This window comes from Phacochoerus africanus, chromosome 7 (genome assembly GCF_016906955.1).
Source record: "Phacochoerus africanus isolate WHEZ1 chromosome 7, ROS_Pafr_v1, whole genome shotgun sequence".
Classification (NCBI taxonomy): Eukaryota; Metazoa; Chordata; class Mammalia; order Artiodactyla; family Suidae; genus Phacochoerus; species Phacochoerus africanus.
Window position 1 is genome coordinate 72,373,074 of NC_062550.1, and position 25,468 is coordinate 72,398,541.

General features: G+C 51.3%; 1 protein-coding gene across 7 annotated transcripts in view; it reads left to right on the top strand.

Annotated features, from left to right (window-relative positions):
* ERC1 (ELKS/RAB6-interacting/CAST family member 1) overlaps positions 1 to 14,536 on the top strand; it is a 379,584-nt gene extending 365,048 nt beyond the window's left edge. For all 7 annotated transcript variants that reach the window (XM_047787884.1, XM_047787889.1, XM_047787887.1 and 4 more), the window contains one exon: positions 9,639 to 14,536. In XM_047787884.1, coding sequence (XP_047643840.1) covers positions 9,639 to 9,776 — 138 coding nt within the window. In that variant the 3' untranslated portion in view covers positions 9,777 to 14,536. The remainder of the gene's footprint in view (positions 1 to 9,638) is intronic.
* The last annotated feature ends 10,932 nt before the right edge of the window (positions 14,537 to 25,468 follow it).

Genomic DNA, 25,468 nt, shown 5'->3' on the forward strand with positions numbered 1-25,468 from the left:
CCAAACCCCTGCCAGTGCTAGGTAGGGAAATGGGACCAGGTCACACTCACGTGCCACTGAGGCAGGGGAAGGTGTATTTCTGATGCTGCAGTCAGGACTGAGGAGGCATCTTCCAATACTGAAAATGTCACCAGTGATGGTTAGGTTCTGTGACCCTGCTAACCAACAATATTGAACTCGTTTGCAAGGCTGCTGTAACAGAGTTCTCCAGACCTGGTATTTTAAACAGCAGACAAGTATTTTCTCACATTTCTGGAAGCCGGAAGTCCAAGATCAAGGTGTCAGCAGGTTTGGTTTCTCCTAAAGTCTCTCACTTTGGCTTGCAGGCAGTCACCCTCTTGGTCTGTCATCTCGTGGTCCTTCCTACATGCCTGTGTGTCCCGGGTGTCTCTGTGTGTGTCCAGATCTCCTCTTCTTCACAAGGACACCAGTAAGATTGGAGAAGGACCCACCTTAACAGCCCCATCTGAACTCAAGCACCTCTTTTTTTCTTCTTCGTTTTAGGGCCATATCTCAGGTATATGGAAATTCCCAGGCTAGGGGTCAAATCGGAGCTACAGCTGCCAGCCTGTGCCACAGCCAGAGCAACGCCTGATCTGAGCCACATCTGCAACCTATGCTGCAGCTCACGGCAATGCAGATCCTTTAACCCACTGAGCGAGGCCCGGGGTCTAACCCTCGTCCTCATGGACACTAGTTGAGTTTGTTTCCGCTGAGCCACAGTGGGAACTCCTTAAGCACCTCTTTAAATCACCTCTCCATATGCAGTCACTTTCTGAGGTTATGGGGGTAGGAGCAACGACACATGAGTTGGGAGGAGGGACATGATTCAGCCCATAACAACATGGCCTGGAACCTCCTGGGGGTACCTAGGACCCTAACTGCCATGTAGGTAATGGTTTCAGGAGTCAAACAACCAGCCTCCAAACTCTGGAAGCAGCATCCACATAAATCACAGGGTCTGCCTGCTAAGAGGTAGGGGTGCTGGAGAACCTCAGTCCAGAGTGCCCTGCAACAGAACTATAACTGGGCCTTTTTTTAAAGGCATAAAGTATGAATCAGACACTTGCTTAGTGAAGGAATGAAATCAGGAATATCTGGAGAGAAGATTTTGATACTCTTCTGCACACTGTAAAAGCTACCTTATTGCTTTCTCTACCTCTTTTTACAAAGAGCACCCGGCACAGGAGAAAATGCCCCCAATTCTCATATGCTCCTGGGGAAAGGGAGCCTCTAATTTTAACCCTGAAGATAACAGATCTTGCTGTTAAGTGAAGTGATGCTTAGTAGCCCTAAAGATCAGGTTTTGATAGACTGATTTTTCATGGGGTTCTCATTAAAGATAAGTAGTGATTTTCATGTTATCAGAGTAAAAAAAAAACAAAAACAAAAACTTACCCTTTCTGATAGAAACCCTAAGCCCAACTACAAATGCCAGGGTCTTACTGCCAGCTTACTAAAACAGCAGCTGTGGTACCGTCTTACAGTAGCGTGAGGGCTCTTCAAAGGAGCCCCTGCTGATTTTGTACCTCCTCCCCGTGTGCCTGCAGTGTTGGTTTATTCCTTTGAATCCTGCATCTCTCTGAGGTACCGCCTTTTGCACTGCAGGCATGCCCGAGGTTCCCAAACACCAGGACGGTAAGTGACCAGGAAGCGAGTGGCTCAGAGGACTGTTAGCCTCCAGATTAACCTCCGGGCCCTGTCTTTAGATTTCAATGCTGTTAGGCTGTTCCATACATGTGAAGTCTCCAGGAGCTCACAGCAGCCCTCTGCAGGTCTTTAGCCTATGTATGAGTCCGTGGATATTTAATGTAAAATTAGTTTACCATAGATGGGAGTCAGGATGCAGCTGTCGAGAAGGTGGGGAGCCGTGGAAAGACAGGGCATGGATTCTGGAGTATCCTATAATGGGAGCCAGACGGGCATGGGAGGCCATGGGAGCCCAGGATGCTGGGTTTGCCCATGCTCCCAGGGGGACTGTGCTTCTGGTGTGGTCAGCCTGAGCATCTGTGGAGCCAGACGGGATGGAAACATCCCAGGGTTCTCTCCACCCACCCCGCTCCACCTTCCTCACCCAAGGAAACATGACTGCAAAGGTCTCTGAGGTTTGAGGAGCTTGGGAGTCTTTTTCTTTCAACTCCAACCTTCCTCCAAGCTTTCAAATCACATCACTCACTTTCTTCCCTTTAGCACTCCAAGATGAGTAACCATGCAGGCCACACCCTACACCCAGCTTTTTCCACATCAGCACAGCTGCTACATCATCGCATTGTACCACCCCTTGCCACCATGTGTGGTCCTCCATCAGGTGGTCTGTGTACCTGGGGGTCATCAGAACAGCCCACATGACCCCAAGCCCTTCTGAATTACTGGCCAGGGGCTCCTAAAGGGTCATTTTGTCACCTCACCTGGGGGTTGGGAGACACTATCCCAGGAATGTGTCAGGTTGGCACTAACAAAAGCAAAAATCAAGAAAGAGCCATAGTTCCCTGAAGGAGCCTTTCTCTCCCCATCACCCTGGCCCTAGAATCGGGCCCCATATGCTAAAAACAGGACAGCTGTCCTGGACACAGGGAATGCCCTGACCATGTGCCACTGTGGGGGACGCCACTTCCCTCTCGCCCTGCTCAGCCCCAGTGGTTCGCTGGGTGCTTCAGCTGTGTGCTTGTTTAGCACTTGAATCTCAGCCAATACAATCCTGACGGCTTCAGCATTAGATTTCTTATTCGTTGTTTGGGTGGTTTGTTTTCTGTTATTATTATTTTTTTAAATCTTCTTCCTTTGACATGTTTCGTTTGTGAGAGCCAAACTAAATACGCAGGGCTGACAAGCCGACCTGGCTGTGTCTTTGGTTCCCAGAACCAGCTGCTGTTCTGATGGTCTCTTTGGCAGAGAGGAATGTTCTTCTCCACGCTGATGATGTGAATCACGTCTCAGGTTTATAAGAGCCGGTATAAGGTGCTAACAAATCAGCTTAGGAACAGTCGCCTGGCTGGAACTCTGCTTCCCCACTTAAAGCTCCGCACTTTCTCAAGCCCCCCATGCGGTCTGTCTCAGCAAGTCTGGCACAGACCACTGTCCATTTCTGCCTCAGGACACACTTTACCCCGAGGCCCACTCACATGGGTACCTGGTGGTGGTTTTCAGCTTTATTTGGGGTATAGCCAACAGATAAAATTGTAAGATGTTTGAAGTGGACAACGTGGTGATTGCTATATATATATATACGCTGTGAAAGGTGTCTCCCCATCAAGTTAATACACTTCTCACATTACCTTTTTCAAAGGTCTCCTTTCTTAGCGAATTTCAGTTTATACAACAGTGTTACTGACTATAGTCACAACTGACTTGTTCTTTGATACATCAGATTCCTTTGGTGTCGTGGGACATTTTTACATGGGCAAGAATTCCCCATTCTCTTGACTCTTGAAGTTTAATGTGTAGGGACCAGTCAGACCCAATGTAAACCTCCTGTTGGGTTTAGGGGGGGTCTGTTCCCACTTTTATCTTTCATAGGCATGTCTTCTGTCTCCTCTGTCCACTCCCTTCCCCAGGTTGTTCAAGATACGGGAAAGAGAGTAACCTGGGAGGTGGAATATCACCTAGCAAAACTCAAACTATCCCAGCCAGGGAAGACCGCTTTAGGCAGGGAAGCAGCAGCATTTTAGATTTAAGTAGGTTAGAAATTAAGACATTAGTACTTTAGCGACATCTGCAAATACAAAATAGAATTTTCAGACAGCAGAAGTTGGTGCTGGTTTATGTACAGATAGCTGTCCAAGACTGGGCTATTGCATCACGTGCCTGGTTCCAGCTCCTGCTGGATCCAAGGAGGTTCACTGGGAGTGTCAGGTGTTAGCAGCCTGTGCTTTGGTCCCATAGATTCACTTGGGCCCCTTGACTTTAGGTTGTTGACTTTCCTCAAATCAGGACTGACACTAACCCTCAGAAAACAATGAGCCCCAGTGAGAGATGCAGCAGCCCAAGCAGGTACCGTCATTAGCCAGCAGGACCAGACTTCTTGCAAACAGGGAGGCTCCTGTCCTCTCTACGGAGCTCTTGTGCGTCTGGAGACAGCAGAGTTTACCCCCTGACCACTAGCTGACTTGACCACATCCGTCAGCCTGAACTGTACCAGGCACTTCACTTCTTACAGCCTCGTTCAGCTTGCGTGAAGTTTAGAGGGAGAACTGAACTGCTGGTTCTCTTAGCTCCCTTCCGGTTTGTGATTCTAAATTTCAGAATCAACCTGCTTTTAGGTCTGAAAATTCCACTGTTTGATATTTTGTGGGGGAAGGGGCTGGTGTAAAAAAAACTAAACTGTGTGCCCTGTGTTTGTACCAATTCACTAAAAATCTAGCATTGTATTTCCTTCAGGGCTGGGGGTTGCCCGTGTCACACTATGGAGGTTCAGTGCTATGGCTAAAAGCAGAGAAGCTCTCAATTTGTTTCATTTTAGTTTGTTTCTAACCTTTGACAAGTCTAGCTCCCCTAGGGCATATATGGCAAAAGATCTTTCAGTGAGTATTGAGGGAGCAGGTCCTAAGTGTGGTCAGTCAGTCATTACTGAGAAGCCATCAGTGACTTCATGCTTGGGGGCCTCCTCCTGCCCTGCTGCCTGACCTGACCAGAGGGGAGAAGAGGGGGAGCTCCTTCCCTCACCAAGCGTGTCTTGAGATGACATGCAGGAGCAGGTCGTTGCAGTGGGGCTCTCTCTGTGGGTCCTCATGGTGTAATGGACTCTTGTATTCATTATGTCATTTTGTTCAGGATTCGTCATGGGGAGCAGTGGCCTTTCATTACTTTTGACCTAAGTAGCAGCAGCCTTTCCTTCTGTGAAAACAAACCCAGATGTTGCCAGGCACAGGAGTTCATTGCGAGGCAGGGAGGCTGGCAGGCGGGAGAAGGTCCAACAGCAACCTCATGGGCACCACCACATCCGATCAGCTGGCAAAGCCCAGGGCTAGGGTGGTGGTTGCTTTCAGGCTCTAACAGCAGGCAGCTGGGGTGGCAGGAGACCTTGAAAAGAAGACTGGGCGACTGAGTTGCAAGTTCAAACTTGAAACATCCAGGGAGAGGGGACCTGGCAGTTTATCCTGTAGTCTGTGGGTAGTAATCATAGGACAAGTCTTCAAAGGGAACTTTTTTTTTTTTTTTTTGCTCTTTTTAGGGCCACATCCATGGTATATGGAGGTTCTCAGGCCAGGGGCCTACACCACAGTCACAGCAAGACCAAATCTGAGTCATATCTGCGACCTGCACCACAGCTCACATCAATGCCAGATCCTTAACCCCTTGAGCAAGGCCAGGGATTGAACCTGCGTCCTCATGGATGCTAATCAGATTCGTTTCTGCTGAGCCACCACTGGAACTCCCAAAGGCAACTTTCATTTCTGTTAGTAAATGCTAGATTCTACAAAGTAAAAAATGACCAAATTCCTATACCAAAGTAACTGAAATATTTACATGGTGTGCATGAAGTATCCATGCTCTCAGATCCCTCTGACCATGCCATGTAAGTTTTCTGTTTATTCAACAGATATTACAGCAAAAGACATTGTAGTTTATTCTAGTTGTTGGAAAATCTGAATTCAGGTTATTTCATGTCTTCCTGTCTCCTCAGGTAAATGTAGTTAAACAGCTGACTAATTGGGACTGGGGGCTGTAGCCCAGATCTGGCCAGGATGGAGAAGCATATCAGCTTGACCAGCCCCTCTGGAAGGCTCCTGCCATCATGCCTGGGTACAATTCAGACCTCAGGGCCTTTGCATCCTGGGACCTAGCTATCAAAAACCTCAAGCCCAGACTCGTGTCTGCTTAAACCAAACTAAGCATCTCTGTATGATTTCCTGCCCCACCAAACCATCTACAGAAAGGAATTAAGCGGAGTCAGTGCCAACCACAACAGAACCCATTCAGTAGCATCTCTTGTAACCGTCCCTTTTTTAAACCAACCTGTACAACCTCCTCTTTCACCTCATCCTCGTGTCTATGAATAGAAAGCTTGAAATAAGGTCTTTCTCTCTCCCTCTCTCCGCCTCCTTCCCCCTCCCTCTTCCTCCCTTTGTTTTTGTTAGGGCCATACTTGCGGCATATGGAAGTTTTCAGGCTAAGGGTTGCATCAGAGCTACAGCTGATGGCCTATGCCACAGTCACAGCCATAGCAACGCAGGATCTGAGCCACGTCTTCGACCTACACCACAGCTCATGGCAGTGCTGGATTCTTAACCCCCTGAGCAAGGCCAGGGATTGAACCCACATCCTCGTGGATACTAGTCAGGTTCATTACCTCTGAGCCACAACAGGAACTCCCCTTTTTCTCTCTTTTAAGATTTTCCTTCTTTGTGAATTTCTGTTAGCTGTCCCTTGGCCATGGAGAGGTATCACACCTGTTCTGAAGTCCTGAGGGATGAATGTTCTGGGCAGTTTCCCAGTCCATCAGCCCATCCTCAGGGGGCACTTCCATTCTTCTGTCCAGCAAAGCTATTCCTCATCATTCCTCAAACCATTAGCTCTGCTCTTTGACCATTGTCCTGACGTGGAGAGCAGGAGGGGAGCGCGCATGGGGAGCATAGCCTTTCGTGGCTGTGTTTCTGTTGTGAGGTCATAGGACATCCTCTCTGAAATGCTTCCCTCTGTCTGTTCTCACCTGAGCAGCAATGGGGCTGAAATGCTCCCCTTCTGTCTACCCCCCCCCCTTCCAGAGTATGTTGCTTCGAGTAACCAGATTGTGTTGCTGTTGCATTTGTGATTCTTCGCCTGAGTCCAGCTGGAAATCTCATCACTACTCTGAGTTCAGTGAGGGCTGGCATAGCTACTAACAGAACCCATTATAATAACATTCAGCAGACAAAGACAGAAAATTCCTGCCGGAGGCCACCTTGGTACCCTGTGCTTATCCCATATTCCATCTTTTGAGAAGACATCTTTTGGGTGCTGCAGTGTTTAGTGGTGTGTCCTGCTACAGTCCTGCGTCATCAAACAGTCTTTGTTTGGAGATGAGGATCAGGATGCTGCCCTCATGATCATCCTGATCCACATTTCCAGATCCCTATTTCTCTCTTTGTCTTTTTAGGGCAGCCGCCGCAGCATATTGGAGATTCCCAGGCTAGGGGTCCAATCAGAGCTGCAACTGCTGGCCTACGCCTCAACCAAAGCAACTCGGGATCCAAGCCACGTCTGTGACCTACACCACAGCTGATGGCAATGCCTGATCCTTAACCCACTGAGCGAGGCCAGGGATTGAACCCACAACCTCATGGTTACCAGTTGGGTTCGAGAACCACTGTGCCACGATGCGAACTCCCAAATCCCTATTTCTTAAAACAGAGTCTGTTGTTCTATATTTTCACCACTGGAGGCACATTGCTATAATCTGTTACTCCAACAGTGCCTTCCTGCAGAGTATCTTATATCTTAGTTCAATTAAGGTTAAGTAGAAAGAGGCCCATGACACTTGAGGAAGGTGTTGTGTTAGATATTTTCTATATGGAGGAAACAAAGGTGCTGAAACACAGGATTTAATGCTCACATTATGGAAGGGGCTTGCAGAGATCGTGGGAACAAATTTGTTTTGCAGTTTAGTGCAAGTTAATTTACTTGGAAATGTTTTGAGAGTTGTTGTTTTGTCTTTAGATGCAAAAGCTTTCATACACAGAGAATTGCATCTTTCTGTCTAGTGGGGGATTGTGTAAGCCTACATGCTACGTATAATTATGGTGTTTTTAAGAAAGTAAACAGGAAGACAGTGTTTTCACTGTAGTATTTGCAGTGGTGGAGTTGGCCTGCCAGTATTAGAAAGTAGGGAATAGGAAGTGGAAGATCTAGTTGGATTACTCAGCCTTATAGCCACTAAGTTTGGATTTGTAGCTTTAACAGGGAAGGGAAGAGGGACAGAGAAGGATTTAATTCATTGGAGCTAGGATGTAATAAGCATTTTCATTAAATCTCAAATATTACATGTTTGTACTTAGGGGAAATTATTTTCTGGTGTTAAGTCTAAAGGGGCCTTTCTTTGGGGAGGAGGTGAAAAATGGATAGGCAGGCATGAGGGCAGGGGCGCAAGGGGACAGGAGTGTCTTGAGTGAGATCTGGTAAATTAAGTTTCAGAAGCTAGAATACACCTTTCCCAGTTCATCCATGGGACCTGACGCATCCTGAAACCGTACAGAAACTTCCTTTTTTACGTGTGATACACATGCTAATGAAATATTTTTAAATGGTGAGGTACTAATCCATCGACCAAGGTTTGTTTTCACACCTGTGCTGTGTAACACATCTGTCTTAGGTTTTCAGTTTGGTTTCTTCACCTTGCCTTTCTCTCCTAAGTGGGCTAGAGTTTTAACTGCCCATTTCCGTATGTGCTCCTTGGACTTTAGAATGACTAGAGCTGGAGTTCCCTTCATGGCTCAGTGGTTAAGGAATCTGAGCAGCATCCATGAGGATGGAGGTTCGACCCCTGGCCTCGCTCAGTGGGTTAAGGATTCCGCGTTGCTGTGAGCTGTGGTGTAGTATAAGTTGCAGACTTGGCTCGAATCCAGAGTTGCTATGGCTGTGGTGTAGGCCAGCAGCTCCAGCTCCAATTCGACCCCTAGCCTGGGAACCTCCATATGCCATGGGTGTGACCCTAAAAAGCAAAAAAAAAAAAAAAAGAAGAAGAAAGAAACTGGAGCTTTGTATTTCAAAGTTGAAACGAAAAACTTCATTTAAAAAAATAATTCCAGGAGTTCTCATCACGGTGCAGTGGAAACATACCTGACTAGGAATCATGAGGTTGCGGGTTGATCCCTGGCCTTGCTCAGCAGGTCAAGGAGCTGGTGTTGCCATGAGCTGTGGTGTAGGTCACAGACACAGCTTGGATCTGGCATTGCTATGACTGTGGTGTAGGCCGGCGGCTACAGCTCTGATTAGACTCCTAGCATGGGAACCTCCATGTGCCGCAGGTGCGGCCCTAAAAAGACAAATAATGATAATAATAATTCAGTTTCACAAGAAAAGTTGATCTTTGGATTTTTTTTCAAGACAGGAAATTTTGGCATATAGTGGATCAAGTCCCAATGCAGTCTCTGTATTCAGCCCTGCCCACCCTTAGTAGTGCTTTCAGGTAAACTGCAAACCATGTGCAGTCCCTGGAGACAGACAAGGCCCATGGCATGTGGAAGGGTTCCCAGCAATTCTTTCAGTCTAGTTAACACATGTGTCACCCCACTTATTTCCTTTTTTTTCTTTATGAGAACACTTAGGTGCTACTCTTTTAGGAAATTTCGAGTATGCAACACAGTGTTACCAACTCAAGTCATCATGTTATATACATTAGACGTCAAACTTTATTCATCTTCTAATTGAACGTCTGTACCGTTTTATCAACCTCTCCCTATTTCTCACACCCCAGCCCCTGACAACCACAATTCTCCTCCCAATTTCTATGAATTTGATCTGATTTTTTTTCAGATTGCACTTAAAGTAATACCAGGCAGTATTCATCCTTCTCTCTCTGGCTTCTTTGACTGAGCACAGTGCCCTCCAGATTCCTCTGTGGGGTTGAAAACGTCATTTCTTTACTGATGAACAATAATTCTTAACTCAGTGCAACCAGAGTAGTTTTATTTTATCTGAACCCATCTTTCCTCTCCTTTCAGCTTCAGAACGAGTTAGAGAAAGGTGAGCGAGATAACACGGAGCTGCAGGAGTTTGCCAACGCCGTCCTCCAGCAGATAGCAGACCACTGCCCCGACATCCTGGAGCAGGTGGTCAATGCGCTAGAAGAGTCATCCTGACCGTCTTCGTGGGGAGGGGATGGCCCAGCAGCCCAACAAGTGAACCCAGCAGCCGGGCAAGGAGAAGAACGAGGACCAGGCACCCAGCAGCTTCTTGGCACAAACACAGGACCTCTGTCTGTCCTGGCCAGCCCTCGAACATGGTTTCAGCTCTGTTCCCACATCTGTTCTCTCCCTCCACCTTTCTGCTCTGATGTTGTCTCTACACTGATTCTTCTGATGTCCAGGTGGGTAAGTAGCCAGGTCTCCTCGAAGAGCTGCCATCCAGTCCTGAGCCCTGAACACCTTGGATGCTGGCGGCTACACCCTCTCACCTCTGTCCTTGACATGGGGACTACACCTGGAATCTGCAGGTTCAACACGAAGATAACGCTCCAGAGGGCCGAGTGTTCTAATACCACAACAGGTGCTTTCTCCCCAAAGGGTAAAAAAAATCTCAAAAAGAGTATCACAAGAAGAGAAAAGGGGAAAGAGAGCAGGGCAGAGAAGAACCCAACTCTTCTTCGTTCTGTCTCTCCAGCTTCCACTGCACTCGGGACATCTGTGCAGGGGCTGTGGGCAGCTGCAGTGGCCCAGGGTTAGAGCCTTCCTACCCTCCTGCCCCCGGTCCTTGGTCCTCTCCTCACTAGCGTGAGTCACTCATTGAGAGAAGAGGGCACTGTCACCACCTCTGAGGTCTGCTTCTGGGAAGGGGACATTCCTTGGGGTCAGGCCAGTTTCTCCTAACATCTCCCCTGCCAGCCGTCTGGGCCCCAGAGGGTGCTTCTGCCTCCACCCCCACACCCCCCGTTCCAAGCCAGCCGCCCATCCTCCACTTTAGCCTTTCTCCTGATCTGTGCCCCCAGAACCAGAGCCTTGCACAGTGCCTGGAACCCGCTTCTGGGACAAACCAGTGCTTCTCATCCCTTCCCCCTTTCTTTGATTCAGATAATGTTTATGAAGTGCCTACTGTGTGCAAGTCATACCAGGCACCTGTCCTTAAAGCCTCTCTGCGGTGAAGGAGGGGTGTCATTCTGTGAGAAACACCTGGTCGAGTCAGAGCAATAAAAGACATACCCTTCCCTTCCCCATCTTAATAGAAGGTGTCTTTTCCAGAAAAATCTTCCACAAATCAGCACTTCTCATTATAATGGAATTTATGAGTTTGGGGGGCAAGGGGCTAGTCATTTACCACAGGATCCCATTTGGTAACTCTGGATTTTTGGTGTTTGTTTCCCTGAAAGAGCTTTCCACATGTGGAGCTACCATAGTAGACCGTGTTTCCTTTATACACCTGTGTGCACCTTGTGGCTGGCTCCAAGTAGCAAATCCGAAAATTGACTAGTTGCAGATCTGGTCGAAGGTATCGAGGTTTTCCCCAGGCAGAGACAATGGCAGTCATAAATCTCAGGCACCAAGAATTAGACCACTTAACCCAAATCGAGCCCTTTGACCCATCTACGGCCAGACCCCACCAGACACTCACATCCTCTGATAAGAGTTGCTGGGCTAAATGGTTTTGTCTTGCATTTTCTTCCTTCCCCTTCCCCAATTACTCATCCAAAGAATCTGATGCTGCCTGTCAGGTCATCATAGCCATCAGTCCCGTATCTTCCACCAGCAGCCCTTGACTGTCCCATTAACTTATATGGTCACGTCCCCCGCTGCGCTGACTCCCTGCTGTAAAACAGTCTCTCCCTGTGAGACGCTGTCGAGTGCTCCTTATCAAAGCTTAGATGGCCTCTGCTCATCAATTTCTTACAGAGGTGCTTCCTGACAGCCAGGCTGGTCGGACAGGGAGTGTGGGGGAATTAGATGGTGAGTGATAGCCGTTCGCAGCCAGTTACCTCAAATCCACTTTTCACTGTGCAGCCCGCAAATCATGTAGAAAGCCCCCGGCATTTAGGGCTGGAGTATTGGACTCTCACGTTTTCTGCCGCAGTGCAAAGAACTGAGGAACAGTAGCACCTTCACAGGACCACGGCCAGAGAAAGCAGAAGAGGCCACGTGCAGAGCAACAGGGTGGCCTGGCCTGCTGTTCTTAGCTGGTCGTGCAAGGGAAAGCCTCAAGCAGGTCTCCTGGGTCCAACTGCCTCCACCTTGAGCGTCAGATACGTCCCTGCCGGCCCCTCCTTCCTACGCCTCTTCATTCCAGCCCTTCCTGTAGCCTCCCCTCCAGAGGCCTGTGGGATTCCTCTGGACAAGTGCTTCTGAGAGGAAGTTTCTGGGCAGATGGGGCTCTCCTTAGTGCTCCGTGGGTGGTCATCCTAACATCCCATATGATTCTTGGGGACCGTTTGGTCCTGGGTGAAAGTCAGCTCTGGCTAAAGTTCAGTAGTGGACAGAGTGCCCTGCCTCTGTGATCTAGGGGCAGAGTTAACATAGTTTCTAGCATCTAGAGTTCCTTACTGAGTTTAGATCCTTCAAGGAGCCAGCATTTACTAAATGCACAACTCCAACCACACCATCTGGGTCATTCCATCACTTCTTCTGATGTTCATGGTGTCACAAGGTCACATAGCTGCAACCGAAGATCTGGAACCTTGAAAAGTCACTGCAGATTGCCTGTGATGTTCCCAAACTCATCCATTCCATTGGCAAGTCCAGTTGCCCCTTTGCACCTGAAGCTCTGTGCCCCTGAAGGGGGCAGCAAGGAGAGAGTAGGCTCAGGACTGAAGAAACCATGTGACCTCCTCACCTTCCCCTGTGCCTCCACCAAGCAAGTTCTCGATACAGCAGCTGAATTGCGATGCACAGAGACTTGGAAACCCCTTGAAATGAAGAAAGATTTTAAGTGGGCTTCAGCATATTGGAAGCTTGAATAGGGTCCCCAAATCCATCTTGGCTCTAACCTTAACCTCACACTTACCATCTGAGGGTGACCTGAGTGCGCCTCTCTTCCTTACTCATGGGCTTTAAAAGTCCTAGCAAAGCTGATGGGATCCAAGACACATTCAGTGGCGATAGTGGCACCTGGACCAGGCCCTTTGTGTCAGCAAAGGTCTGCTTGACTTTCCATGAGGAGCTCACTGGCCAACCCGCTCCTCGGAGAGGAGAGGACGGAAAGTCGTCCCCAAGTTTCCCCCGATCACTGGCATTTGGGTTTGCTGCTTGAGTCCTGCTGATCCAGAGCCATGTGCCCTCCAGTTGACCCCACTCCACAAGCACAGGCCCACAGCTGCCCTTGGGGTCTTGGCTGAAAGAGCAGGTGGAGGAGGACATCATCATGGGAGCATGGCCCTCACGTGGCCTTTCCTGAGTCCCCGTGGACCTTGTGTCAGCAGCAGCAGCCAGAGGCTCACCCACCACTGCCACCCGGGCTCCTCAGCAGGGACTCGATCCTTTCAAAGAAATGTTTTAAGAGAAATTTGGCATCTCCCCCATGTGAACCAAGGGAATATTTGGGCAAGAAAAAAACAGACAGGGAAATCCTTCTGAACAAAATGGCTGTCTTTATTTACTCTTTTTAAACAAAAACTTTCCAAACTTTTTAGTGTCAAAACTGTAACCAAGTGTCTCCCAGTTTTTTCCAATGTGTTTGGCGAGTGCTGTGACCCTGTTGTCGGTATTTCTCCTCCTGCCTCTCTTGGGGGAGAGGTGGTTTTAGGGATTGGTTTGGAGGGAGCGAGTTTTCATCCAATCCCACCTCCTCTCTTGTTTCTCTGCTTGTCCATGTCATCTGTGTGGTTCAGAGAATTGGGTTGGATTCATTGTGTCCATTGTTGAGATTATTAAGATATTAAAAAGTAGTTGTAGAACTGAAAAATTAAAGAGCTGTGTTTAAAAGATGCAAACCAATATCACATTAATAAAGGAATTCAAGCTATGGAGCAGCCAGCCTCCTCCCCTGCTCCCGACCTGGGCAAGCGCAGTGGCCACATCCAGGCTGGCAGCCACCTGGTGAGGGAGGCAGCGGGTGAAGAAGAGGAGCAGGAACCTGGGGCCCAGAGTCCAGTCGTGCCAGAGTTTGCCCACACATCCTCAGGACCTCTGGTCAAGGTTTCCAGATTGGTGACCCCTTAACCACCCTCACCCTACATTGGTCCCAGCTCAGTGTGCCTAATACCGTGTGGTCGCCTGGGCTTGGCTGGAGCCCCATGCCTGGCAACAGCCCTGCACAGGCCATAGAACCTCTTCCTGCCCACTTGGTGCTATATCATCCAGTGACCCATCCAAAATGGGCCAAGCCCTGGCCAGCCTGGAGCCTGCAATCCAGGGGAGAGAGTCCTACCCCAGCTTCTTCTGGCTTCAGTCCCTAGATTCTTCCCCTGTGAGCTCTTTAGACCCCAGGTCTCCTGGGCCCAGCAATGCCCTGGCCAGGAAAGCAAGTGACCCCTGCTGAAGCCAGAGTCCATCCTGGGCCGGGGCGGCCCCCTCCCACACCACAGCAGTATTGCCTTCGTCCCTGGGCAGTAGACCTGAGGGCAGTCCGCCATCTGGGGGTCCTGCGAGCACAGTGGGCTCCAGGGGTCGCTCCCCTCGCTCCAAAAGGAGAGCCTCGCTTTAGTGAGGAGCTGAGGGCACTGGGGGCCGACTCTTCGTAGCTTGAGTTCCTTCTGGCGATGGCAGCAGCCGCAATGGTGGTGTCTTGAACAGACATATTGCTGCCTTCAAATGTGTGTGCAACGGCCCGAGTTGTGTCACTGACAGGATCGTGACATTACAGAGAAATTGTGTTAGAGTCAACTTTGCCTTGATAATTATTGTAAACACTATTCATTTTTTTCTTTTTTATTCACAAACTAAACCCATCGGGAAATTATAAAGTTATTTAAAAACTGCGTGCTTTGTCTTTCTTTGAACCACACCCAGTCTGATAATCCACATGAGACGTCCTCAGGGCTAGAGAAGCATGCGAGGCCCATGGGCCCCAGAAAGTCAGCCCCAGTGGTGGGCATGGCACGGAGCACGGGTGCCCATGGAAGGCAGAGGAATAGACAGAACCCTGGCCCTGACAGGCCAGCAGGGGCTCACCTCTTGGCTCCCCCAGCACTCTGGATTGGCAGCCCCCAAACTGTGCCCACCTCCCTCTCCCGCACACTGAGGCCTGAGCTGGGCTCCCCACTTCAGCTCTAACTGTTCCAGAGCTTAGAGCACGTGCCCTCCACCGCCGTGGGGCGCAGGGCCTCAGGTTTGCATCAGGTAGGGTTTCAGCTCCCCTGCAGTGTGTGCTGATGTGTTGACTCTGGGAGGTGTGAGCTGTACCTGCCGACAGAGGTAAGTACCAGGAGCAGGCAGTTGCCCAGAGAACCTGCTCAAACATGCTCCAGCTTTGGCCTTTGTCTTGGGCCTGATGCTCAAGAAGAAATTGTTCCAGGGGCCTTGTTTGATGAAAGTTGGTCTTCTACTTAGCTGTATTTCTTTGTCTCCCCCACCAAGAGGTCAGCCTGCTGGCAGTGCCCCTCCCTCCCCTCCCCACCTTCCCCTACACAGCAGGCATTGGCACTCAAGAGTTGAACGCCACCCTCCTGGAGGCCCTGCCCACACCTGGTTCTGCCCAGCCTTGCTCCCTTGTGTTCCAGGGCACTGTTTGCAGGGCTGAAGACCTGGTGTGGCCCGTTCTTTCATGAAACAGGAACAGTTTTACCTGCAGGATGTGTACGTTGCTGCACAATATGAAATCACCACCACAAGCAGATGTGTCCACAGCAAGGCATCACATGACACTGGTCAGCTGCCACAGGTTCCCCATTCATCTTGTCTGACTGCTTGTCCACCCCGTGCTCCACCAGCTGCAGACAAATGCACTTGGAGACCACCACAAGTTCTAGGGAAACAGGAGAGGAGAACTTGCAGTTGAGAATTCCATCCATTAACTTGGGGTGTTTTTTCTGGATTGGGAAAAGCTGCTGTTATTTGGAGAATCTCTGGCTGGCCCAAAGACGGTGAAGAGCTGTTTGGACCCCAGGGTGAAGGAGAGTTCTGAGGAAGCTGGTTTGAGATCCACAAGCCTCCCCAGATTTTGGGGGGCAGGGAAGGGCTGGACTCAGTCCAGAGTCACCTCTGCTCGTTGACCTCAGCCTGTCAACCTTCTCTAGGTCACAAGCCATCACAAGGATAGTAGATGATTTTTGTCTCCTTTTTGAAAGCTCCTCTGAGAGTATAAAGTATAAAATCTCTTTCTTCACGTCTGCAGTTTGCTTTAAAATCACCGGGGCCCGTGTGCAGGGGGAGGCGGCGAGGAGCGGGCTTAGGGCGGCTGCCTGAGCCCTTGTCAGAGCCGGCTTTGGGTAGCCAGCTCCCTGCACTGTTCTGCCCATGGTGTGTGTTTGCAGTCACCCAAGTTAAACATTCACACCTTCAGCTGTGCTTGCCCCGCAGCCCGCGGCCCTCCCCCAGGCCGGCAGGAACGCACGCGCGCTCCAGCGCGAGAGCTCGGGCCACAGCGCCGGGACCCACCCGGGCGCCACTGGGGTCTCGGCACTAGGCGCGTGTCTCGTCACACTGCACCTTCACGGCTGTCCTGTACGGTAAGTCCCCTCGTTTCACAGACGACCCCAGAGTGGCCACACAGCTTCCCCAAGGTTGTGCCTTGGTTAACAGAGGGGCGGAAATTTAAACCTGCTGTCTCCAGAGTTGCATTCACCCACTCCTGCGGCCAATCCTGGTGGGGGGCAGGGAGGGGCGCAGAGCCTGCAGGGGAGATCCATCCCCTCTGGGGAGCCACAGGACGGGGAGCTGCAGGCCGTGCTCTTCACCGGCCTCAATTTTTCATGGTCCATGTCCCCTGGGCGGGGCTGCTTGACTCAGGAGCCCAGCAGGGAGCCGCGGCCCAAGGCCAGTGGCTGGAGGGTCCCCAGTGCCCTGGAAAGGACTGCCTGCTGGGGAAGACTTACCCAACTGTGGCCACTGGCGGGCGGGGGTCGGGGGGGAAGGGGGGGGTCCGGCCCATCCCAACTAGGAGGTGCTGCTCTCTGCTGGCCCCAGGCTGCTGGAGGCAGTGGGGAGGAGGCTACACAGCAAGAAACCAGGGGTCTGGGGTTTGAACCTGATTGGTGTTTCCCAGGTTTTCTCCCTGTTCCTCTACTGGCCTGTGGCACCACGGAGAGCTCAGAGTCGGGGAGAAGCTGAGAGTGATGGGGACACCTCCCCCTGATGGAGGGATTGGGGCATGATGGGTAATGGGGGTTCAGAGGAAAGAGGGAAACATGGGGGTTGCCCAGGAGCTGATGCCCTGAGGGCTGCACTGCCTTCCCACCACCATCCATGCTCCGCCTGACACCAGCTGCTCCTTTCTGGGCGTCCCCAGAGTGATCAGCCCCGGCTGGCCACACCCCCAGGTGGCTCCAGAGTGTGGACACAGGATGGCCTGTGGCTTTTAGGAGTAACCTGTACCTTAGAGGAAAAGAAAACAAGCAGTCACTCGGCCTTCCTGTCCAAGAGGGTCTTCAGGGGATGTTCCCAGGATCCCTTGTGGGAGGCTGAGCTGGAGGGGCTGAGCTGTCCCAGTACTTCTCCAGGCTGCCTGGCCCCTCCCCACGCTCAGCTTCTGTGCGGCCCACAGGGGCATGGGAAGCAAGAAGCCCACCCTGCTTGTGGGCAGAGAACCAGTGAAATTGGGCTTGGCCTGGGGAGAACCTTGGTGCTGAGCAGGAAGGCAAGTGGGATGGGAGTAGTTAGACAGGGTCCTGTCCCGTCTTTGCCACATATCGGGTGTGTGGCCCAGGAGAACTCAGTTGGCTTCTCTGATCTTCAGTCTCCTCACTTTTAAAATAGAAATAAGGATGCCCACTCCCACAGATGGGAGGCCGAGGCCTGAAACGGGAGGTCTCCTTGGGGGATCTTGGCCTCTTTAACTGTCCTAATCAGTGCCCCCTGCAACCTGGGTCTGGGCCTGGGCCAGGGGTGGCCTCCCCCAGGGGCACTGGATGCCAACGATCATATTCTGCTCTTGGGGAAAAGCTCTGGATGCCAGAACGCATGCCTCATCAGTTGCCACACCATCCTCCTGCAGGGATGGGCTCTTGAATGCAGGCTTTGTCTGCCCTGCTTGCTAGTCAGTGTGACAAAAGAGACCCGGGAGACTGGAGCCTGACGCCAGATTCTTTAGCCAGGACGTCACATGGTGGGGTCCAGCCCACAGCTCTCCGACATGAACTGGAACCTGCAGCAGGTGTGGGCGCCCATCCATCCCAGAAGTAGAAGGACACTCTGACCCCCACTTACCCGCCCTGCCACTGGAAGCCTGCTTCTGGAAGGCCCCTGATCTGCTTTTCCTCTAGAGCCCCTACATGCAGTGGTACATACTTGTGCTCACACCTGAACTTGCCAAGGGCCTGGGACTGCTGTGCTTACTTGGCCTCCCATGAGCCTTGAGTCCAGGACTGGCCCACTCCACCCAGCTTTGGCCAGTGTTGCTGGAAGTGCATTAGCTCAGACGTCTGTTAGGATGAGACACCCCCCCACACCGCCCCCCCTGCTCCCCGCAGGGGGCAGATGAGCCAGGCTTCAGGGAGCCCATGTGCTGCCTTCTCTGTCATATTCTGCCTCCAGGCCGGGTGTGGAGAAGCAGCACCCCCCATGCAGGTCCCAGCGCACAGCTGGGGTCTGACTTGGAGCCTGGGACCCTGGCTGAGGGTCTCACCATGGCCTTACCATCTGCTCCCCCCCGTGATGGGGACCTTTTCTCTCCTTCCTGCAGCTCTCAAGCTGTCTCCTTGCTCACCTCACTGCCCTGGTGGGGAGCAGAGACCCAGAGGCTAAGACAGGCATTGCTTCTCCAGAGGGAGGTCTTTGTGCTGAAGGATCATTTGATGTTGTGGAAACTTGCCGGGGACTGAGATGCAACCAGTCTTTCTAAGGATTCCTCCTCTCCTCTCCCTCTGAGAGTATTTGTGTGTGTGTGTGTGTGTGTGTATAGCCACACGACCTGTGTTCACACACATATATGCAGGCTTTGGCCATTTGTTCTCCTTGGAGGCTTGCAAAGAAGGTGTTAAGAGCACAAGATTTAAATCATAACCTTTATTAAAAGCCAAAAAGCCTGATGTGCAACTGTTGCCAACTTGGACGGTCTTTGGGGTAAAGCTGCACTGAGCTAAGCCTGAAGGAATCAGTGGAGGAAGGCGGGATGGGGGCCGCCAGGCAGACTCAGACTGGCAGGAGCACAGGGGGGCCTTCACACCGAGGAATCCTGCTTCCACCCTTCTTCGAACTCCTCCTGAACAAGCAGAGCCACACCTGAGCCTCAAGGACTTAGGGAGAGGTGGGAGGGTCCACTCCGGCCAGCACAGAACTAGCCACACCTGCCCACCAGGCAGCACTTCGGAGCCACGCAGGAGACAGGGCCCTGGCCGCCCATTCCTGCACCTGCCTCCAGGCCGCCTCCTCCCAGGCAGGGCTCCCCAGAACGCACGAAACAGGAAGGACTTCTAAGCGGAGACAGCAGAGCAGGGCCACTCAGGATGGGGGTGGGGGGGGGCCTCACCGCCAACCCAAGCCACTGCCTAACACCTTTCTGTGACCCCCCACCCCACTCCTGCCCTGAGGGTTTCACCTCCGAGGATAGTTCTGCACCATGAGGGTCACTGTGACTTTCTGTCCTGAACTCTGACTCCCTTGCCAAGGACAAGAGCCCTGCTCTGCAGAACCTGCAGCCCCAGGCAGGAACCATGACATAGGCCCGCAGCCCTGAGCAACCCCTGTGAGTTTGGACGCATGGGACCTCACCTATGGACCCAGGAGCCCCAATCTATCCAGCCAGTCAGAACTCAGGAGACCCACTGGCCTTTCTCATCTTCACAAAAGCACTGGTTCTATTATAAGGTGTTAAAAATCACCAGCACAGCCTGGGGCTGGCACAGTATCCCTGTGTCACCTCCTGGGAGCCAGAACCTCCATGCGCTGGGGCGCAGGCGTGTCCCTCCCATCCCCTCGGAATAGTTTCCCACACGTGCGTTCGTTCGCAGGTGTCTCTGTAACAGTGATTAAATATCCCCTGCCGGGTACCTGTATCTGCAAACCTGGGCTTCGTGGAGCTCCTTTGAATTCAGAGCAAGGAGGGGTGGTGAGCTTGGGGCCCAGCCTGTGGAGAAGGACCTCAGAGCCCCATGGCTGCTGTGACGGGGGCACCTGCCTGACAGTGGGATTTACCCTCGACAGGAGGAGGATGCAGCTCCCCCGCCCCATGGGCATCTTCTCCCAAACCTGACAAGCCTTTCCCAGCAGCTGCCTCTTTCTTTCTCTCCCATTTTCTCCCTTTCCTGACAAAGATCCCACCTCAGAAACATCCTCTTCCTCCACGTGCAATAGACCAAGGATGGGTCAGGGTCACCCATCCCCAACGTGTCCTTTGACTCCAAGACACAGAATCCCAGCCATTGGCAGCCGGGGAGGTTGGTGGGTAGTTTCCTGACCCAACACCAGGATCTGCGTGTGTGTCTCTCCAGCTCTTCCTGGGGGGCCTATCAAGGTCTGTTTCCAGGTTCGCATGAGTCACCGTTCCTCGTGGTAACGTGAGTCACTGGGGCAGACCTGGGCTGCCAGTCCCTCACAGCGCCCCCTGGCCCAGGACAGTGCAGCCCGAGCCCACCGCCAGGCCCTGCCTCTGCCTCACCTCCTCCACAGATGCACCCCAGATTTGTGGCCATTCTGTCCTGGTGGTCTTCTCTGAGTTTTAAAAAATGAGAATCAGAAGGGAGTTATTGACAGGAGAACCCCACGGCACCACTGATTGCCTGGTCCACAAGTGGAGGAAAGGAAGGAGCTCTCGATTAAGTGCTTACCGTGCGCCAGACACCAAACCTGCCGTTTCTCATGCAACCCCATCTCGGAAAGATGTGAATGAGAGTTCAGCCCACATCCGTTGTTGTATGTGTACCCTGTGCTCAGAAGGGAGGCTGGGCTCCGAAGGGAGCACTGTAGGTGCTCAATGAAGATGAATTCCTCAAATGGATGGGAAGGACATGGGCTCAGAGCGGGATGCCACCTATATGGGGGTCATACAGCTGGCCACAGTCAGGAGGATGGACACCCAGCCTGCCTGGCCCCCAGCCCCAGCTCCTCCTCTCCAGCCTTCCAGGCCCTTCCGCCTCTTCTCTGGATGTAGCTTGTGAAGCCCCTTCAGAGGCTACCCCCAAGTGATATGGCGATTCCCACCAAAATTAAACCCAACCACCATATGCTCTGGTAGTTGCACTTCTGGGTCCATACTGCAAGGAATTGAACACAAAGAGGTATCTGTACACCCATGTTCACAGCAGCATTAGTCATGACAGCCAAAATGTAGAAGTAACCAATGTCCATGGATGGATGAAGGGCTAAAACAAAGTATCCTTGAGATGGAATATTATTCAGCCTTAAAAAAAAAAGGGAGGTACTCCCATCATGGCTCAGCAGAAACAAATCTGAGTAGCATCCATGAGGATACAGGTTTGCTCCCTGGCCTCACTCAGTGGGTTAAAGACCCACTATTGCCGTGAGCTGTGGTATAGGTCGCAGATGGGGCTCAGATCCTGCATTGCTGTGACTGTGGGGTAGGCCCGTGGCTACAACTCTGATTTGACCCCTAGCCTGGGAACCTCCATATGTTGTATGTGCAGCCCTAAAAAGACCAAAAAAAAAAAAAAAAAAGGAAATCCTAACATCTGCTACAACCTGGAGGAACCTTGAAGACATTAGGCTGAGTGATTAAACCAGACACAAAAGGACGAGTGCTATGTGAGTGCTCTCGTCCGAGGTCTCCAGAGGAGGCACCTTCACAGAAACTGAAGGTAGAAGGGCGGTGGTCAGGACTGGGGGAGGGCTGGGAGTTAGTGTCTAACAGGGACCGAGTTTCAGTCCAGAGGATGAAAACGGTCTGGAGATGGATGCTGGTGATGGTACAACAGCATGAGTGTACTTAATGCCACTGAACTGTACACTTAAAAATGACTAGGCGTTCCCTTGAGGTGCAGTGAGTTAAGGATCTGGTGGTGTCACTCCAGTGGCTTGAGTCGCTGCTGTGGCTTGGATTCAGTCCTTAGCCCAGGAACTTCCATATGCCGAGGCTATGCCCAAAAGAGAAAAAAAAAAAAATGACTAGGATGGCAACTTTTATGTCATGTAAATTTATTTTATTTTTATCTAAATAAAAATTAATACAAAATAAATACAAAGTAGAATAGAATTTTTGTTGGGAACGATGAAAACGTTTTGAGGGTAGATCATGGTGCTGATTATTCAGTATTTAGTGTCGCTGCATTATGAACTTATAGTTAAAATCATAAATGTTACGTATTTTTTTAATCACACACGTAATTTTTCATTTTAAAGGCTCCTCCCACACCAGATCCCAGCAGTCCTGGGCACTGCTTCATTGTCGATCCCTAGTCTAGAATCTCTCAAAGGCTCCTCTTAGCCAGGAATGAAGCCTGAGCTGGTGGGCCAAGCACCAAGGCCTGTCCGCTGTCCGTCACTGCTCCCCTGCTCCCCGGCCCAGCCTTCCTGGCCCCCCATCTCTTTTGCTCACTCCTGGCCCCGGTTTAGGGCCAGTGTCTGGAACATGGAGCGCATCCTGGCAGCACCTTACCGGCCCAGCCTGAGGCTCGCTTCCTGCAGCCCCAGGCTGTCTGGCCATTCTTTGCCCCCTCTCCTCTGCCCTGAAAGGACACCTGAGCACTTCCTCCTTTCTCCAACCAGGGAACAAGGCCATAAGGAGGTTGAGTAAACTACCTTTGATTAGATGTGTTTGGTTTCGAGCAGAACCCCCCTGAGGAATCCACGTTCTCTCGGAAGTAGAGAAGGGCTGCTTTCTATTAAGGGGTCGCCCGAACTTCCCGCTTCTCGCAGGAGCTCCTCGACTACACATGGCCTGTCTTACTCGGCGAGGCAGCCAGTTTGGTTTTTGAACAGATTTTTATGTTAGAGGATTCCTCTTTGTAGACTTGTAGGTGATTAGAACGAGAAAGATCTTAAAAATAATCCTGTCCAGCCTCTGCATTTTAAACAGAAGGAGGTCTGGAAGCATTAAGCAATGTCGACACAGCCCCAGGGCCACTTGGTGGCAGCCCCACACCCCCGCCCTGCAGCCCGAGGCTCCCTCCAGCCTGGCCCAAGAGCTCTGCACTGAGGAACCGGGGCCCCTGCTGGGGGAGCCCCCCTTCCACGGGCAGAGAAAAGCACGTCTTCCCCAGGGGCCACCCAAGGGCTGGGCAGCTTGAGGCCGGGCACAGGCTGAGCCTGGACCCATAAGGCTGCGCTACCAGGAACAGCAAGATCAATGCTGTTTACTCCAACCAGGCACCCCCCCACCCCCCACCTTTGGAAGCTGCCTCTCACGTTTTATCTAATAAGCAGATGTCCAGGCTCTAATGCTCACTGGGAATCTCGAACTGCCAGCAGCTCCAAAGTGTAGATGTGAACCTGGGGGATGAGATGGGGTGCCCCCCCCATTTTCGAGCTGTAAACTGTATCTGCTTCCTTTGTATCAGATTTAATTACCGTATCTGACAAAAACACCGTCTTGTACAGCCTCTGAAATGGCTGGAGAAAAAGCCCAAATAACTTCAAAGTAACTTTCAAACATAGCTTCTCAACCTCAACTCTAAGGCTTATGGAGTAGACTTTCAAAGGAGCAATCCTGGTATCTGAGAAAGAAGAAAACTCAAAAATATTTACTCTTTAAGATTTTTGACTTCATGCAGGAAGAGAAGGAATATCACCGAATGCCCCTGATATCCAGGGACGAGTGTGGAGTGACTGCCTGATCGAAAGGGCTGGGGTACCTACATATCCATGGTTCTATCCCACCCCAACAAATAATCCCACCAAAAAAGAAAACCAGTCTAATTTGGGGATGATTTATTTTTAGTGAACCCATCCTAGTGTTTAATAATTTCTTTTCAAAGTATTTCCAGAAACACTTTAATAACATCCTCTAGATGTTTTGCTGGAGATTAACATTAACTGCTTTTTTTGCTGTTTGTTTTTGTCTTTTTAGGGCCGCACCTGCAGCATATGGAGGTTCCCAGGCTAGGGGTTGATCCGGCCTACTTCAGAGCCATAGCAACGCTCAGATCCCAGCCTCTCTGTGACCCACACCACAGCTCACGGCAACACCAGATCCTTAACCCACTGAGCAAGGCCAGGGATCGAACCTGCATCCTCATGGATGCTAGTTGGGTTTGTTAACCACTGAGCCAGGATGGGAACTCCCAACATTAACTGTTTAAAAAAATCCAAGCAGCTGGTGTTTGATCCCCTAGAGCAGATCCTGGACATTCAGTCAGGCAGCTTCACGGCGTCACTTGGGACCCTGGGTTTAGAGGGGACACACGCTACGTCCATCTGCTGTACCCATCGTGGATTTTGTAATGATTTTTTAAACAAGGGGCCATGCACTTTCATTTTGTAGGAAATAGCAACACAAATTGGGTGATTTGGGAAATTTTTAGGGCTCTAGAAAAAGGTGTGTTTTTTCCTATTTTTTTTTCTTATTATGGTAAAGTATAAATAATGTAAAATGTATATTTCAACATTTTCAAGTGTCCAGTTCAGCAGTGTCAAGTACACTCGCATTGTTGTTCAATCACTTGTCCCCTGAACTTTTTCATCTTCCCACCTGAAACTCTGTCCCCCATCAGACAGAAAGTATTCACTCCCTCCTCCCAGCCCCCGGAACCCACTGTTCTACTTTCTGTCTCTGTGTGTTTGACTATTGTTGGTGCCTCATATAAGGAGAGTCACACAACACTTAGCCTTTTGTTTCTGGCTTATTTCACAGAGCACAAATCCTCCAAGGTTCATCCATGCTGTGACTTGAGCGACTTTTTCTCTCCTTTTTAAGACTGAATAATGTTCCGCTGTATGTTTCTCCCGCCTTCTGTTTATCCATCTGTCAGTCAGTGGATCTTTGGGCTGCTTCTACCACACAGCTCTCGTCAACCCGATATCCTGATGCATCTTCTCACTTCCCTGGGTTCACAACCCAGGAAGGGACCGGTCTCTCTGACGCCAGACTCTGGACTTGGCCAAACCTCTGCTTCCTCCCTTCCCTCCTCCCATCAAGCCCCCCAGGGCCACCAGCAAGTGGGTCCATGGGGCCGCTAGGGGGAGCCCCCCGCCCTGGGATTCAGTGGGTCTTTGCCTTCTTTGCAGCTTTTGGCTGGTGGAGTGGTGAGGCCAACGCGGAGGAAACCGTGATGCCCCCACCCCTGCTCAGGGTCTGACCCCCGCCTCCCGCTGCCTGAGCCACTTCGGGGGGCGGCTTCAGCTGGGTGGGGGGTGGAATTCCTTGGAGCTCAAGGCACCGCCCCAGAATTGCTGTATTAAAAGCATCAGGTCTCCAGCCCCAGAGGTGGGAGAACTGCCCTTTCCTCAATTTTTAGTTTGTAGGAAATGGGTCTCCTGCCTCCTTGGGAGCTTGAGCAGATCACATAGAAAGCACTTTGTCTTCCGCGGTTCTCCCATGGTCTCCAGCCCAGCTCGCCCTCTACCGCTATTTATAGAACTGGGCCAGAGGGGAAGGAAGAGGATGGAGAACTGAGGGGTTTGCAGCGGAGTTTGGAGAAGCCTCTCTCTCCGCATAGGCTCCTGTACACCTGGGGACAGGTGAGGCCTGACCTGGGTCCCTTTGGCCTGGCAGGCTCTCAGCAGTCCTACCTGCAAAGTGGGATAACAACGGTGTGCTCCCCAGAGGGCTGCTGTGCGGGTTGCATTCCTCAGCGCACGGCTGGCGCCCAGGGCTGGTCAGTTCCGTCCTGAACTGAGCTGGCGTCCCCTCCACACACGGCCTC